Source organism: Carassius gibelio, chromosome B7, assembly GCF_023724105.1.
Source record: "Carassius gibelio isolate Cgi1373 ecotype wild population from Czech Republic chromosome B7, carGib1.2-hapl.c, whole genome shotgun sequence".
NCBI classification, from domain to species: domain Eukaryota; kingdom Metazoa; phylum Chordata; class Actinopteri; order Cypriniformes; family Cyprinidae; genus Carassius; species Carassius gibelio.
Window position 1 is genome coordinate 20,566,029 of NC_068402.1, and position 17,148 is coordinate 20,583,176.

General features: G+C 40.9%; 1 protein-coding gene across 1 annotated transcript in view; it reads right to left on the reverse strand.

Moving 5' to 3' along the window:
• The window catches only part of prkdc (protein kinase, DNA-activated, catalytic subunit), a 29,313-nt gene that overhangs the window by 833 nt on the left and 11,332 nt on the right, over window positions 1–17,148 (reverse strand). The window contains exons 33-84 of the mRNA XM_052562409.1: window positions 16,936–17,144; window positions 16,544–16,676; window positions 16,289–16,447; window positions 15,954–16,157; window positions 15,424–15,612; window positions 15,229–15,333; window positions 14,921–15,088; window positions 14,590–14,717; window positions 14,287–14,494; window positions 13,986–14,164; window positions 13,465–13,633; window positions 13,169–13,234; window positions 13,029–13,092; window positions 12,732–12,880; window positions 12,490–12,627; window positions 12,301–12,420; window positions 12,065–12,208; window positions 11,787–11,938; window positions 11,236–11,367; window positions 10,967–11,078; window positions 10,691–10,818; window positions 10,460–10,609; window positions 10,194–10,367; window positions 9,474–9,572; window positions 9,122–9,332; window positions 8,768–8,960; window positions 8,402–8,608; window positions 8,167–8,282; window positions 7,962–8,093; window positions 7,683–7,859; window positions 7,124–7,335; window positions 6,892–7,030; window positions 6,292–6,480; window positions 5,936–6,160; window positions 5,618–5,726; window positions 5,334–5,436; window positions 5,030–5,192; window positions 4,748–4,922; window positions 4,405–4,589; window positions 3,593–3,773; window positions 3,264–3,421; window positions 2,776–2,987; window positions 2,613–2,700; window positions 2,264–2,407; window positions 1,929–2,136; window positions 1,763–1,830; window positions 1,460–1,680; window positions 1,275–1,367; window positions 1,094–1,174; window positions 916–987; window positions 580–781; window positions 237–425 (exon numbers count right to left, since the gene is read on the reverse strand). Of these exons, the coding sequence (XP_052418369.1) occupies window positions 237–425; window positions 580–781; window positions 916–987; window positions 1,094–1,174; window positions 1,275–1,367; window positions 1,460–1,680; window positions 1,763–1,830; window positions 1,929–2,136; window positions 2,264–2,407; window positions 2,613–2,700; window positions 2,776–2,987; window positions 3,264–3,421; window positions 3,593–3,773; window positions 4,405–4,589; window positions 4,748–4,922; window positions 5,030–5,192; window positions 5,334–5,436; window positions 5,618–5,726; window positions 5,936–6,160; window positions 6,292–6,480; window positions 6,892–7,030; window positions 7,124–7,335; window positions 7,683–7,859; window positions 7,962–8,093; window positions 8,167–8,282; window positions 8,402–8,608; window positions 8,768–8,960; window positions 9,122–9,332; window positions 9,474–9,572; window positions 10,194–10,367; window positions 10,460–10,609; window positions 10,691–10,818; window positions 10,967–11,078; window positions 11,236–11,367; window positions 11,787–11,938; window positions 12,065–12,208; window positions 12,301–12,420; window positions 12,490–12,627; window positions 12,732–12,880; window positions 13,029–13,092; window positions 13,169–13,234; window positions 13,465–13,633; window positions 13,986–14,164; window positions 14,287–14,494; window positions 14,590–14,717; window positions 14,921–15,088; window positions 15,229–15,333; window positions 15,424–15,612; window positions 15,954–16,157; window positions 16,289–16,447; window positions 16,544–16,676; window positions 16,936–17,144 (7,932 nt within the window). The remainder of the gene's footprint in view (window positions 1–236; window positions 426–579; window positions 782–915; window positions 988–1,093; window positions 1,175–1,274; window positions 1,368–1,459; window positions 1,681–1,762; window positions 1,831–1,928; window positions 2,137–2,263; window positions 2,408–2,612; window positions 2,701–2,775; window positions 2,988–3,263; window positions 3,422–3,592; window positions 3,774–4,404; window positions 4,590–4,747; window positions 4,923–5,029; window positions 5,193–5,333; window positions 5,437–5,617; window positions 5,727–5,935; window positions 6,161–6,291; window positions 6,481–6,891; window positions 7,031–7,123; window positions 7,336–7,682; window positions 7,860–7,961; window positions 8,094–8,166; window positions 8,283–8,401; window positions 8,609–8,767; window positions 8,961–9,121; window positions 9,333–9,473; window positions 9,573–10,193; window positions 10,368–10,459; window positions 10,610–10,690; window positions 10,819–10,966; window positions 11,079–11,235; window positions 11,368–11,786; window positions 11,939–12,064; window positions 12,209–12,300; window positions 12,421–12,489; window positions 12,628–12,731; window positions 12,881–13,028; window positions 13,093–13,168; window positions 13,235–13,464; window positions 13,634–13,985; window positions 14,165–14,286; window positions 14,495–14,589; window positions 14,718–14,920; window positions 15,089–15,228; window positions 15,334–15,423; window positions 15,613–15,953; window positions 16,158–16,288; window positions 16,448–16,543; window positions 16,677–16,935; window positions 17,145–17,148) is intronic.

The window sequence follows — 17,148 nt, forward strand, 5'->3', positions numbered from 1 at the left end:
AATAGAGCTGTTGTTTTCACAATTAAATTACCCTGTCTCTCTGATAATGACTGTCTAAGCTTTTTATAGACCTCAATGGTGAAACAAAAAAAAAAATTGGAAAATGTGAAACATCAACAACGAGGGCAGATTTCTGTAATGATTACATTGAGGGCTTCCTGTATGTGACAATAAGGAAAGTGAGCTATTCATTTCGGTTTAAATGCTTCAGATATGCTGTGACTGAGTTCTTCTACCTTCCAGTCAAGTGAAGGCTCCTTCACAAAGACATCCATGGTGTTGAGCAGCAGGTCTGGGTCATCTCTGAAGGCTCGCAGTGAATGTACCATCACACTCTGAATGAGACCAGACTCTGCCATGGGGCGCATCAAGTTTAAAAACTGCCGTGTCAGCCGGAATGGCATCAGCTCAGGCACTGGGAGGAACTACAATGCAACATGTAACACAGGTTATTGTTCTAAACTCTTAATCATCCTTGTATCTCTAAATTGAATACAGTAGCTCTTTGTACCAGTACTGGTCTCATTACAGAATCATTGAACTGTCAGTCAAACTAATCTATACTAGACAAAAGCCCACCTGAGTGGCTGATCCAAATGCATGACCAAAGTCAATGCCGATCATACCGCCAGTCTCTGTGTTAATCATGAAGTTGGAGAGATGCCGATCACCAATGCCCAGAATCCAGTGACTAATGCAGAGCACAGCATGAGAGCAGCTGAAATGGGACCTCAGCGAAAGGAAGGCTTCAGGTGTGGTACTCATCCTTACAAAAGCACGTCTGAAAACAAGCATTCATGCCATCAATTCCTTTAAGAATTAGGACAAACATCAATAAATTACTGCATGATCATCAGTAACATTGAAACGAAATACTGTAATGTGTAACACAAAATATGTGAAATGCTGCCATACTTTAACAAGTCATCAGGCACCGTCTGTTCAATTCTCCTGAAGTTGTTCACAGTGTCCACACGTTTTGCTTTCCTGCAGAGAATCAAATGTATGAATATTATTTATACATGCTCTAAAGCCGTTGTAAAATGCTGAGTCACTGTCCCATGACAGATGTTAAAACAAAGTGATGACTCACTTGTACAGTTCAGCATATCGTCTAATGCCATCCACCTTCCCAGCAACTTTACTGATCCAGACATCATAGGACTCATTGGGCCTAAAATACATTAAACCAAGCAATGATTGATTCACTCAAGTGCAGGGTATGAAAGCATGATGATGTGTTTTATTTGCTGGAATAAGGAAGGAATATTCACTTTGTGATTGTCCCCTGCTCCTGTTCAGTCCTTCTGCTGGAGAGGAAGTCTTTCAGGGTGCAAGTGTTCTCCATCCATTCAATCAGGCCAATCCTGTAGATGTCAGGATACATTAAAGACCCTGCAGGACCAGTTAAAGACAGGCCAGCAAAACAAATTGAGACATGAGAAGCCCATCCAAGTACCTGCTTGTGATGGGAATGACCTGGTAAGTGCGGAGTGCCAGGCTCCGCTGAGAACAGGCAGTGTCCTGACTGAGAATCATGTTCATCACACCAAAGAGCTGCTCGATGCGCTGGTCCTGTCGCAGGTCCTCACCACCCTTCACTAGGAACGGATAATCCCGCTCGTCATCGCCTCGAATGATGATGCGCTTCGGCCGACGAATAGATGTCATAACCTTTACCTAAGGTTGCGAAGATGAACCGTTACACACTGAAATACACACTCAAAATGACGTATAAGTATAAGAACATTATTTCTCGTACCCTTTCATCAAAACCTGTGATTTTTGCATGATATTCTGGCAAAGGCTTCGATTGGCCATCATACTGACCTGTAGAAAACGAGAGCCAGAGAAAAAGACAAACACTTACACTAAATCCAGAACTTTACAGAAGTGACATTATTTACAAAGTAAAAAATTGAACTCACCTGGTACCTCCAGTTCATTTTTGAGTGTTTCTGTTTTGAAGCTGCTGAGCCAGGGTGAATATTCCTTCATGTTCCCTGGTTCCTTTTGGAAACTTCTCATTGAGATAGCCAGGCGGTCCACCTGCTGAAGGAACTCCTTATCTTTTCGCTTTTCATACAACTTGGACCCACCAGCACCAAGCAGCTTCTCGACTTCCTTACAAAATTTCTACAACAAGGACATAAAATGTATCTATGTAAGAGACCAAGAAACCATCAGAGCCCTGTCTAATCTCATTATATTTTTATGTTGATAAATCATGCACCCCTAAGTATTAGTATTATAGGTTGTGAACCTGAATGAATTTCCTTCTGAAAGATCCAAATCCTGGAGACTTTGAATCGCCAAGCATTCCAGCCATTTCCTCATAAAGCTGCTTCATTTTCTTTTTGTCCATGTCTGGCTTGTCCAGTTGATTCTTCACCTCATCCCACCAATCCTGCCAAACCATTCCTTGAGAATCAAGACTACCATAATAGTGCCATAAAAATGTCATGTCTCAGTAAGTTAAATGTAGCATATAATTACTGCTGTGCCAGTAGCAGCACAAACTGAAACTTCAATCTGAACAGATTGCAAAGGTCTGACATCTCAAAACTGGCTCAACCAATGGGTCTTTCAGGGAATTTTTCAGGAGTTTGTACCTTGAAAAGCATTTCAGGGTTAGTAAGTTGCTGAAGGGCGTCTACAAACTCTTGGACGACACCACCTTTATCTAGTAATGACTTCAGCCTGGAACACAAACGACACATTGTCAGTACCAGCAAGGCCAAAGCCACTTACAAAGCCTCACCGATCTTTACATACTTTTCAACAAACTCCCGGTTCCTCTGACCACTCGCAGACTCTTCGAAGGTGTAGTTCTCACTGCTGATCATGTATGGATAGATGAGGGCTTGTGGATAGCATTCTGCGATCTCCTCTATAACATGCTGAACTGCTGTCGCCTGTGGCTTGTCAAGCAGTGCCATCATTTGACTGATCCAGCCAATCAGCATCCAGCAAGGCACACTAACAACCTATCAAAAAAAGAGAAAAATGTATACTTCTTGTAGAAGATAAAGGATAAAGCATTGTCATGCGAATGCTTTAACTTCTCTAAATGTTAGAATATCTAAATGCCTTATACCTTCAGATTTAGCTTTTAAAATATCTAATCTCTAAATATTGATTTAAGTAGCTTCAGCACTTCTGGACACTGATTTCTGCTTTGCATCAGGCTTTATTTTGCTGTAATGATTGGCTGACTCTATTGTACTTGAGACCTAAAATCCAAGGAAATGATCTTCCCTCACCTCTCTGACCATCAGGTCCAGGGTTTCTGCAGGGTAGAGTTCTACTAGCTGCAGCAGACGAGGAAATTTGAGCCTGGCCTCAACTGAGCTGAGCTTCAGTGCCTTCAGCATCATCTTCACTACATGTCCAGGCAAGGGCTGCAGTTTAGAACTGATTGCTAGAGTCAAACATCAAAAGTGTTGTTATAAGCACATTCAACTTCACCTGCAACCCAATACTTGAAGGCACCGAATCACAAAAAGACACAAATCCTCACAGTGCGCTCTACATTCGTTTGAACTTTCTATTAGAATTACCAGAACAGTTGGGTGCTGCACTAGTGCCTCACCTTCTTCTTTCTGTTCGCTCTCTCTCAGTCTTCGATCACAGAAGTTGACCAAGGTCATGTAGGCCTCCACAATACCATGTGTGTTCACATGCTGCTGGCTGAAGGACTGCTCTTCTTCTTCTGCCTTACGTGCAGCACTTCGCAACATCTCCAGAGCCTGCATCTGCAGACCCTCAACCACCTGAGCAGGAAAATAACACCCGCAATTATCAAAACTGCTTTTTAATAAATCTGTATATGCTACAATTAATCATTTGTGTACAAACTGTAAGAATCTAACTTTGATTTCAGAGATGGCATGGGTTTTTGCCCAGTTAAAGAGGTGCAAACATGTACACTACAGTGCAAATGTTGGGGATGAGTAAGATTTTAAAAAAATATATATATATTCAGTAAGGCCATCTGAATGTTAAAAATGTTCTTTTGAACTTTCTATTCATTTAAATATCTTAAATAAGTATTAGTTTCCACAAAAAACATTAAGCATAAACATGTTCATGTGATACTGAAGACAGGAGTAATGGAGTAAACTGGAGTAAAGTAAATAAAAGGCAAAAGAAAAGTTATTTTAAATAGTAATAATATTATTTTGACTTCTTTTGCCAACCCCCCCACAAAAAAACCCCAACCCCAAACTTTTGAACGGTAGTATACAACGGTGCCATTTCTGGATTTTTTCATATTTGAGGACATTACAAATATGCAGCTTCAATGCAAAGCTAAACATCTCTTTATCAGCCTATATGAAACGATAGCAATTATCCAATCTGTGGTGTATATCCCAAAACGCTACAACCTCAGTAACTCATCACCTGTGTGATGGAAGAGGCCCCTGAGAGTTGGAGAATCCTCTGTACTTTATCTTCCCCGAGAGTCTCCACAGCAGAAGGACTGCGATCCGCAGCTCTGGCCATGAGGTCATAGGTGCTGCCCAGAAGGATCTTCTGGTCACAGAGCATTCGAGCAGAGGAGCCTTCACTCTGTCTCCCAGCGTCAACTGTAAAATCATGTAGCCACCATGAAAATCGCTCAATAAACTGTTTTTTCACCTGGTTTTTAACCTAAACTTGCTTTCAGCAAAAACTCTTAACATGAAAAGTAAGCCTGGTTCAGGCGTTGAAAAGATGTGAAATGACAAAAGGGGATCATTCATACTCAGAAGTGGAACAGTCTTGAGCAAAGCGATAATCTTTTCAGCAGATCCCAGTCCAGCGCTTCTTCTGTGAGTGAAACGGCTGAAGCTGTGGACCCAGCGGACCAACCAGGCATCATCCGTCTTTGCATCACGGTGAAGTTCCTTCAACAGCTTAGATGCCACCGGAAAATTATTCTGTCAAACAATTTTAACACATTACATTCAGCTTGTTTGTAATTCTGTGGTTTATACACAAACATATGATCTAGACACCAACACTGATATTTGTGAAGCCTGAGCACCTGCTTCCATGCGCTGTCTGCCATTTGTAGTTTCATGTTGAACTTGCAGGTGTTCACCAGCGCTCGGAGTTCCTCTCCACTCGTCTGCTCTGCACCATCCACCTCCATGCTGTTTTCAGGGGTGGAAGTCAGCCTCTCCAGAATCTTATCCAGGAAGAAACAACTAAAAAACAAAGATGAAAGCAAATTTCTCCACAATTAAGCTGTATAGCATTATAGACATTTCAAGGCGAACCATTTCTTCACTATAACGGCAAAAAGAAATCTGCATTCCCAGTAAGGTGTTGTAAATGACCAGACTAACCGAGATGTGATGATGTCATCCCAAACATTCATGGGGTCCAGTTTAGCATCCGGATAGCGGCTGGTCCACCGTCTGATCATGAACTTCAGAGAATCCACCGAGACTAAGAACATATACAGTTACACTTTAAAGTGATGCTGTTACCATGCAGTAACACCAATAAGTACCAAGCAATATTAATTAAATACATGTAATGTATTATGTACTAATACAAGTAGGCATACTTAGGGCTAGTTGTGTTTTTACATAATTTACTATTTTTGCGTAATTGCATTATTACTCACCCTCTCCTGAGATATAATTCAGGAAGTCTTGGATCTCTGTCAGAGCTTGGACGGACTGTAGCACTGTCAGACGGCTGCGGTTCAGCAGTGGGTCAATACTTGAGTAGTTCTACATAAAACCAAGAATCAGGAAAAAAATCAGGTATTTGCATTTCTGAAGCCCTCCATTCCTCCAGGTCAGATCTCAAACTATTCAATGACAAACAGACACAGAAGTCTGTGTTTGTGTCTGTCTGCATGCCTATGTAACACTCCATCTAAAAATGCATACTTTCTGTGAAACAACTAATTGATTTGCTCTTTATTCTCAAAACTGACCTGCATGAAGACTTGCATGCAGTTATTGGCATAGTATTTGGCCCTGTCATAGTCCTCTTGCAGGATGTACAGCAGACTCAGCTCCTGACTGTAATGGGTCTCCATGATGATCTTGTGCTCTTCCTTCTTCATAGCAGCATCAACAAAGCTGAGCAGATCCTGAGATCTCTCTCCCAGCTGCAGCTGCTTCAACATACTGCGCATCATGTACTGCAGGTACGTTTCCTATTAGAGACAAAAACATAAGCAATTACAGTAGGATAAAATATTATTTGATCATGGGCATGATTTCAGATGATCTGATGATTCATGGCAAAATAGGCAAAAGTGAAACTGCTCAAAATGACTTGTAGTACCACATAAAACGGCTCTGTCCACATATTTTCTAGCTTGACAGGTGAGCTGTCGTCAATGTTGACCGTGGCACAATACTGTAGTGATTTCCACTCCGTCAGGTGATTATAGGCCTCCAGGGCAGCAATTTCCCAGAAATCTTTCTCTGTGTTTGTGGGCTCTCCATCATTCCAGTCTTCTTTGTTTAGTGCCTGTTTAATCAAAACAGCACATTACAATTAGGTCAGCTATACAGCCCAGTGTACATTTTTATTTTGTAAATACATTTGTATTTACAGAAATTCATATACATGTTCTGATACGTAAAAAAAAAAAAAAAAAAAAAAAAAAAAAAAAAAACACTAGCACTGCATAAATAACAGATATTAATAAATTTGAATTCTCTAACAGTTGCATTTCAAAATAGCAACACTGACGGCAACCACAAGGGAGTTCTCCAGTATTGCACTGGTTGCCATCTGTCATAAAAGTGGAAAAGGAAGACACTGACAAGAGTTTGTAGCTACCACTGCTGCACAAAATCATTTCAGAGGAGATGAAGGAGGAAAACAAGGTTTATGTTCCCATATTGTGTTTGTGACCGAGATAACACACATCAGTACCTCATTGTAGAGCTTCACAGCTTCAGCATAATCACTCTTTGCCTCTGCTTGCAAGGCTGTGAATGTTACTGACTTTGTGCCAATCTTGCCACTAAAGATTCCTCTGACCACATCGTAATCTCCCAAAGACCTGTAAAGTCTACACAGTAGTATAAATTAGAGAAGAACTGTTGAGGCTGTGGCATGAAAACCAACGAGCACTTCACACATTTCTGAGGGAGTTTGATCTTACTTGGCGAGGTGGATCCATCTTTCTGTGTCAGGTGGCAGCTCTCGTTTGCCCCGTGCTCGTTTTGAAGGAGGTTCGTCTGACGTTCCAGTGCCCTGAAGCAAACTCTCCTCCAGTAACAGGATGCCCATGGGCTGCTGCAGACTGGCCAGACAGCTGGCACTGACGAGAGCCGGCTCAACACCAAGAAGAGCCTTATGATGATAACTCATGTCCTGTTATATAGAAAATGTACTTACATCAGGGCTAGTAATACACTTAAAAAGCTTAATAATCCAATTTAAAGACTTTCAGAGTTCAAATTTCTGAATAAGATTAAGCAAACAATAACTCTGTTTAACCCAGTGGTCTCAAACTCAATTCCTGGAGGGCCACATCTCCAGATCACTAGAAGCTTGGAAGTAATCCTGGATCATGTGTGTTTGATTAGGGTTGGAGCTAAACTGTCCAGAGATGTGGCCCTGCAGGAACTGAGTTTGAGACCAGTGGTTTAACCCTTTTCTTGCTTTCCATTAGTTTATAAACACACTTGTCACTGTACTGTGTACACACACACACACACCTGCACACAAGAAATGAATGGAGGGAAGTAGACAGTGCTCTTGTTGAGGAAGGTGTTCAGGGTCTGCACTAGATCCTTAAAAATGGAAGTTGTTTCTTTATTAGGCTTGGATCCTATTACAAGCAGCACTCCAGCAAACAGTGAACTGAACAGCTGCTTCGCCAGTGTGGCATCCCTCTGTAAAACAAATTTAAACAAGAAACGATGGTTATAAATGTGTCTGTATTTAGAAAACTACTTTCAAACGTGTCGTTAAAATGATCCTGAATCACAGTGCACCTGTGCCAGAGCCTGTAGCGGGGCGATGAGGCTGCTGTGCTGAATCTGAATATCAGGAAGATCTCCAACTCTATAGCTGCGGTACAGCGTGACCTGAGCATCCTGACGGATCTTCAAATCTGCTCTTCTTTCCTGCAGAACACAGACTGTTATCAAAAACAGCATAAATGATAAAACACATGCCTATCTATGAAAGAAGACAGACCCTTTGAGTTCTTTGGGACTGAATTTCCTTCTTGGCGAATCTGATGCTCTCCTTCTCTTTATCTTTTAGAAATCTCTTCCTGAGCCTCAGAATGTCTGCACGGCGCTCCCGCTCCGCTGTGTGAAAACCAACCAGAGTTTCACTGTGGAAGTGCTTGATGCTAATCAAGTCAAACCTTTAATGGCGAATTGTCGGGAATCAATTTCAAATCAAATGTATTGTTTAGTTGTCTCACCTGCACTGCGACTGTCTGTTTCGTCACTGGCAGCGGTCAGGCGTTTAGAGCCAAACCCTGCACCCACGGCTCTCCAGGCAGCCTGGGGCCGTTCTGATCTCTTTTTGTCAAATACCAGGAGTGATGATAAAGTATCAGATGAAAGCGAATAATCAGCCAGTGTGTCTACATTACTCCCGGTTAACCAGTTGTATGCTGAACGGCGTCCTGAAAAACAAATGGTTGAACACTGAAAGAAACCTGAAGTGTCCTTAGTCAACCTACACTAAATTTCTCCTCACATTTTTCAGACCAGTCGGAGTCTGCTGTTACAAAATCCAACTGAATAATAATAAATAAGTGAAAGAACTGAAGTTCATGAAGTACCTGCACCAGGAGCCAGAGTCTGAGAGAACTCCAGGGACGTCTGTGTGGCCCTGATCTGACCTCTCACTGTGGCGGCCTGACTTCCTGTGGCCTCTGAACCCTGAGTGCCAGATCCCTGGGTGGCTTGGGTCTCCATAAACATCGGTGTGAGGACCGTACTCCGCAAACGCCAGTTAGAGTCAATGGCGTAGTCCTGGAATACACGAACAGAACAGAAAGCATGGGAATTATGGTCTTGAGAAACAACTTAGAATTAAATGAACCAAATACTAGGTGTGATTTAAAGACCCAGGGAAAATAAACAGCATGTAAATAGGATTTTTTTTCAATGCTGTAATACACAACATTTGTTACCTGAAACTTGCACTCAGAGAGTGGGAACTCAAAGATGTTGCGTGTGAAGTCAGGGCTGCGACTGGTCATTTCCAGAAGCAGGTCAGTGGCCAGACTCAGGAACTGTTCTTCAATGCGGGACGAATAGAGTGACTTCAGCACCACAAGCATGCGCTCCAGTGTGCCTGGAGGTAAACGGCTCTCATGACTCCAGAAATTACGCACATAAAGCCTAAAGAGAAATCACACAGGAACCCGAGAAAATACTTGTGTTGAGATTGATTTGTGAGAAACTTCAGATTTAATTTCATTTAAAATTATGAAAAAAATAAGTGAAATTAAAATGATCATAGCAGGTAACTACAATGCTTACTGTAAGCCGTAGTTTTCATCTGTCAGCCCCTGGAGGAGAGTTTCTCTGGCTGCACTGAGCACTTCAACAGAGGTGCTGTCCTCCATGCTCTCAGTGTCACTGCAAACACATCATGATGACACTACGGTTTCAATGTTTGCGCTAACTCTCAGCACGTTTAAAAAAATATATAGAGAGGTTTATTTAGCACAGATGCATTTATACATTTACTGATCTTTTACATGCTTACAAAATTAATTACGGTTTCCACAAATATATTAACCAGCAAAACGGTTTTCAACAGTGCTAATAAAAACAAATGTTTGTTGAGCACCAAATTAACATTTCTGATCTCTGAAGGACCGTGTGACACTGAAGACTGGAGTAATGACTGCTAACAATTCAGCCTTGCTGTCACAGGAATAAATTACAAATAACTAATAATATTTCACAAATTAATCATTTTTATTGTATTTGTATTCAAATAAATGTAAGCTAGGTAACAGAAATCTTACCAACCAGAAACATTTGAATAAGAATGTACATGTGTGATGAAATAATAAAATGTAAAACATTCAACTGTTAAACAAAAAAAATACCACAACAAAGAAGAATCTGGGAGACTGAGAGAACGGCATGAAAACAGTAGAAACACATTAGACCGAGGAAATGAACAACAAAAGTCATATTTGTGATGAATGATGAAAAGGAGTGAAACGGGACTGGAGAAGACGAGGTTACCTGTAGTTGTCCTGGATCCACATCAGGATATCATACATTCTCTCTCTGCAGACAGGAGAAGGGTGAGACACAAATGCTGTGACGGTTCCCAAAATCTCCTTCAGCTCTTGGGGTTTCAGACATGCCAGGATCTTATGTATGATATCCAGACAAACCCGCTGCCGGCCTTCATCTCTGAAAGACACAGCATGTGATGTGAAGAGGGTTTCTCTGTAATATTTTACAATCACAAGGAAATTAAATGAACTCCTGCAGTATTAACAGACTTGTGGCTCATGATCTGCGAGAGGCCTTTGGTCTTCAGGTGTAGGTAGATTTCCGGGATGACATCAGCACGACTCAGCACACATTCAAGGCAGTGTGTCTTCAAAATGCCATGCAGCTTTGGCAGCAAGTAGAAAACTGGATTTACAAATCTGTGGAAAATTAAGATGACAAACATTATTTACAGAAATAACATTAAGCCTTTACTACAAACGATGGACTTTTCATCTCACCGATCCATTAAGGGTGGGAAGTGTTTGGACACTTTGCTCAGGCAAACAATAAATTTGTCATCCACCTCCTTCTTTCTCAAATCCATGAGCTTCGTAATAGTAATGTTAAATAAGGGCCCTTCATTTTGCTACAACAAAGAAAAACAATAGTTGGTTACTGGATACTTTCTAAAGATCCCCTTTACATTTACAACAATATGTATACTGCATTATAAAACAAAATATCTCAGATGAAAAATGGGATACAATTTGGCAGGAACAAACAGGCACACTTACACTTTCTCTCTCAGTCATGTAGTTTAGGATTAAACCAATGATCTCAGCAGCTGCTGCGTAAATCTCTTTATATCTGATGAATGACAAGTTGTTGGCCAGTGACTGAAAGTATCTGTAACACAGGAATTGTAAGAGAACAACATTGTTTTTAAATTCATTTTTATAATTACAGAAAAAAAAAACATTTGTATAATAAATTCAATACTAATGCAAACACACGCGCACACACAATCTCCAACATACATAAATAAACATAGCAAAATGTTTACCTGTCATGCTCAATGCCACATGCAGCATCATATGGAGGGAGATTATTGGCCATTACAATGCCTAAAAGCTGTAGTCCAACAGAGTTATCCTTGCTGTTGGGATCAGTTCCAGCAAACCGTTCATATATCAAACTATGGGAGGAAACGGAAAAAAAATCTTTGAGATTTTGCATCCATTCCATTCATCTATGCATGCTTATGTTGGAATGCATGGTCATCATGGAATCACATACCGTATTTTCCGGACTATAAGTTATCAAAATTAATTTGACATGAACCAAGAGAAATGAACCAATTGAAAACATTACCGTCTACAGCCGCGAGAGGGCGCTCTATGTTTTCAGTGTAGGCTACAGGAGCAATGAACAGGTGGCTGAATATGGTAATGTTTTCTCTTGGTTCATTTCTCTGGGTTCATATCAAATGAATTTTGATAAATAAGTCGCACATGACTATAAGTCGCAGGACCAGCCAAACTATGAAAAAAAGTGCGACTTATAGTCCGGAAAATACAGTAAATAATAAAGTACTTTGATCGATTTGTTTCTTACTCGTAAGGTATCTTGAGGCAGTCCTTCCAGCATTCCACAACTGTGCGGATGACCTCCAGGTTGTGGCGGAAAACAGCCCGTTTGGAGTCGAAGCAGTTCCTAACCAGAAACCCAAGGAGCCTATTGGCCAAAACCTCATCTCTTGTGGTACCCTAAACAGAAAGAGAGACAAGGGAATAAAGAGACAATATGTTTAAATGTGTGCAATGCATAGCAAATATTAGAAAATAATATACCCAGAGAATCAATACATGAGTCAAATACCATCTCATACACACCTTTGGTGTGGCCACACTGGCCCAAGAGAGGACGGTCACCACAATGTCCACTACCATAAAATGAATGCCCTCTCCTCCATTGCTACTGGAGACCACCAGCTGCACCATTGGGCCCAGCCAATGCTTGGCATATGGACGAAATATCTGGACATAAAGATGTCAAATAAAATAAAAAAACCCTACAAAACATATCGATAAATCCAGAGAGAGGTAAAGAGAACCCTCTGAAGCAGTACCTCTTCAGCATTGATGATAAGTTTGGCTATAAAGAGTCTAATGTTCAGCGGGGTGGATGGATTGTCCAGCTTCCCCTGCAGGAACTTCATCCAGGGAGGAAGATCACTAGGTGTCACTCCCTAAAACAAAACATATTCAGAAGTGCTCCGACTTGAAATGTAGGCAGAACTGTTCATGCTGCGACTGACCTCCTCTGTTTTAGGGGTGATGTTGTTCCTTTGCATGTGGCGCAGCAGTGCAGTCATATTGGCCATACATTCATGCTGATTCAGCTCATCCATCTCAAGCTCCACAGTCTCATCCTGAGACACAAGCTCCTTACGCTCCTAACAACCCAGACACTTATGCATTCAAATTGTAGATAACATTCTAAAAACTATAACATCTGTTTACAAAAGAAAAAACACAACTAATCTCTCCTGGGACGTACCCGAGTCCTGCTGGAGCCACTCCCGCCTGAAGGATTCTGGGAGTTGTAGGAGAAGCTCTGAACTCCAGTGGAGAAGTCAAACTGACTCATCTCTTCACTGAGACTGCTGTCTGCCATGTAGGACTGAGAGGAGAGGTATACAGGTGCATCTGAAAAAGAACAAGCAGATAGCATCAATAAAAGCAGTCCGCCCGGGAATATACATGACAACAAATGCATTTTCATAAACATTCATAGATGACATTTAGGTTTCTAAACATGTAGTTAACCAGCTTGTAGATACCTCAGACAACTCACCTCCATTTTCTCCACTCACTTCTTTTCTGATCATGACATATTTCTTTTTCCTCTCAATAGGAACCTGTAAATGCAAGTAAACATGATACAATACAACACAAAACAAATAAAAATATAACGCATTTAAAAGCTCTACTTACGTCAATCTCTATAGGAAAGTTGTACACCCTTTGTGTATCAATGAGGTTGTCAAATATGAATTGATTCTGGGGTAAAAACAAACAGCAAAATTAACTTACAAATATAGAAAAAAAGTTCAACTTCAATCAGAAAGAAGGATACACTTGAAGTTATAAGTCTCTTGTACTAGGAATGTGCAAGGAATGTACAAATATCATAATTACACTGTAAAAATGAAAACAATAAATGTAACAAATATTATAAACGCTGCTTGTACAGAGTACGTGTTGTGTCCGTTGTGGGCACAGTAACAGACCTTGTCAGGTTTCTCAGTGAAGAGGAAGCCCTGGTAGAATTTGGTCTCATTGAAGCTGCAGCTGATCAGGGCGATGGCGCAGTTATACGCAGCACAGTGATACTGTCTCCTCAGCTCCAGCAGAACCGTCTCTCCTGCCATGTTCTCAGTGAAGGCCTCAAAACACGATCTGACATGTGTTGTACCGATTAAACATTACATCACCTCCACAATTATGGCATTTACAGCATTTTCTCCAGATTCCTAAGACTTAATTGCACTGCTTATAAACATATTTAAAAGAATAGCTCAAATACAATACAAAGAGTTTCTTCACAGAATAATTTTTAATTGTGGGTGAATTATTCCTCTCAGTCAGCATGAAGAAAGGAAATAATGTCCTGTCTGACTTGAAACAACTTTCCAAACAATATACATATATATACTTTAATACTTAAAAGGGGACAAGAGAGTTGAATCGCCTGACCATATAAAGTGTAATATCTGCTTTTAAAAGGTAAAAAATATTTAAAAATGCATACTTGAGAAGGTTCTTGGAAAGCTCATTGCCTTCTGCGGCGCCTGTGCCACAGAAGGCCTGGTTGATAGCGGAGTTTTTAGAATAGACTTCCTCTTTAGGCAGACGAGAGTATAACACCTCCAGCAGCTTATAACAGCCGATCTTCATCATGACCTGACTCTCAAATACTGACTCAACAGACTAGAGGACACATGACAGGAAAACACACAATGGCAGTATGTTTGAATGAAAGCGCATCATGTTTTTATATTTTAACAGATCTAAACATATTTAATGTACTTTAATAACCCAATGTAAGTCACCTTGGTGAAGCGTGCCTGTAGAGTAGTCATCATATCAGCAATATTAGAAATGAAGAACTGAGAGAGCGCTTGAGGGATGCAGTGAGAGGCCATTGGTAGCAGGACTCGGTCTATAAGACCCATGAGCATGGAGTTTGAAGGCACGTCTTTGGCTTGAAATGACTGGTAGACTGAGCTGAGGAGAAGAACCAGTCTTTCCAACTGAGACCTGACAATAAGAAATAACATGCAACACATGCATATTAGAAATAAATCTAAGCAACTGTAAATATAGACACAAAGATGAAATCTTTTTGAACTTACTGGCGAGCAATATTTTGAAAGCAGGTCTGAAAAAGCTCCTCCATGATATGTTTTTTGTCCCGGCACAGAACTCTAGCCATGAGCTTCAATAAGACGGGACTCTGAGACAGCTGCAAGGCCTCTAGAAACTGAGGTTATCAAAATGAACGACCAATTATTATCCTTTTGAAAAAAAGAACATGAATAATGTTGTCTTATTGAATAAGTCATTGTTGTTAATTTACTGATTTCAAGAAATTGTGTAAAAAAAAAAAAGTAAATCATGGTATCTGTAGAACTGTCATTAAGCCGAATAAACGTTTGTATATGATATCTCATTTGAGCATCTCACTTTGCGAATGCAGTCCATGTAGTTGTTACACTGAAGGGATCCTCGAGGGAATTCATCCGACTGCATAGGAAAATGTGCAGCCACCAGAGTCTCCAAAGCCCTCCTGAGCTCCTCCAGGGGCATGCTGGGTAATGTAGTGAAGAAGGGCAGCATGATCAGAGCCTGGCTCTAATTACAGAAAATGAAGAGAAGAGAGACAAATCAGAGGAATTGAAGAAATATATACTCCATAAACCAAAACATGCAATAAAATGCACGATTTCGGTGCATATTTGAAAAATACAGAGTAAAGCTGGGAAAAAAGTTACCTTGAGATTTAATGGCATAGATATATCGGTGAGAAGGGCAGTGAAAGTGGTGAACACACCATTGAATGCTTTGTGATCCGTATTGGAGCATACGGAGGAATCGATCTGTGGAAAAAATGCGATTAAAATCTCATGCATGTACCCATTTCGGCTCTTTAACATGCACAGAAAAATAAAATATAATTGATGTGGTACCTGGAGCACTTTGGCAAGCAATGAAAGGACTGAAGTTTTGCTCTCAGGTGAGGCAGCAGGACCCTCCCACCACGGCCTGAGTAAATCCCAACCCTTCAGCACCTCTTCAGCCAATAGCGAGCCTTGGGATTTTCTGATTGAACGCTCTCGGAAACTATGGTCCAACATGCCGTTCAGCAGCACACTAACCTAAAGAGACAGTCAAACAACTTTTCAGATCTCAATGCTTATGCACAAAATGGTCTTGCTGTTCTTAATAGCACTTTATTTGTAGTATATATCTACCCAATCAGACAGAGAAGAGCATGTCAGTAAACAGTCATGTCAAGATAGACAGTTTCAGCCATAAGTGAACAACTAGAGTTTACTGTTAGCTAGTACATTTTATCCTGCTGTTGTATTTCTTCACCAGGACTCCAGTTCCCGCTGGTCTAACATATCATAGGATCAATGGTGCCAGTGGTTTCTTCAATCTACATAGGCTTACAATGCTTTTAGAAAACATAGTCCAGTCTAGTCTGAAGTCTCACCATGCTGGGGTTCTGGTTGGCTGAAGCCAGCAGCAGCGGCACGGTGTGCTCCACTCTGCGGAGTAACTCAGTATTAAGAGATGTCTGAAAGAGGCTGTAGAAGTACTCTCCGTGAGAGAAGCTGAGGAAGTGAGGATTCAGACTGCCAGAGAGAGGCACGGAGAGCGTAATGGTGTTCAGCAAAAGCCCAACAGTCTGTTCACTCTGAATGGTTGAGGGAAATAAAGATAATTTTTGAAGAGTTGATTAATTAAACAGATGCATACAAAAACACGAAGAGCCAAAGATCTTTAAAGTCTTAGTCCCTTATTTTAACTGTAAATCAATCAACGTGCCTGATCACCCAAACAGAACGCCAACTGCACAAGCCTGTCTGCCAACTTCCTGCTGCCAACATCCATGGAGGGCAGAGACTTCCTGTCACTTCCAGGAGCAATGCTTTTATAGACACTAGTTAGAAGTTTGGAGCCCAGAGAGCAACCATAACCAGCATCCTATACAGAGAAACGGTAAACATCACAACCTAGGTGTCATTGTAATCATTGTAGACTGAACAGAATTACAGTGACATTCATTAATTCAGTGTGTACCTGACTGTGTAGAACTGAGTTGAGAAGCCCAGACTGGTGAAGCTGCTTACAGGCTAAGAGTAACAGATGCATGCTAGCATGACTGTCCCTGTTATCTGCTTCATACAGATCAATAGCACACATCTTCTCCACACTGGCCGAAAAAAGACACACATAAATGAAGAAGTTCATATATCAACCATACACTCAATAAATCTGTTCATTTAAAAATGCCATCAATAAAATTAAATTGTACTGGTAATGTAAAATATAAAGACAAAATGAAAAAAAGAAGTGGGAAATGGATTTGGGGGAATAAACAAACAGGTTCAAATGCACGTAAGAGTAGGTGAAACTACCACAAAACCACACAACACAATTTACCGAAACCTACAAAAAAAAAATGAACAGACCTCTGTACAGTTATTCTCTTCCTAATGCCACTCTCCAGCTGTGTCCTGTAAGGTGTTGATGCCAAAGCTTTAAGCAAAGGAGTGCACACCTCCGGCAGCTGAGTCATCACCTCCAGATCTGCCATGTTAAAGCCAACGGAAGAGGGCTCACACACCGTCAGCGCCAACAGTGTGAAGAAAGAAGAGTTGAAAACATCTTGCTCCATCACCTAA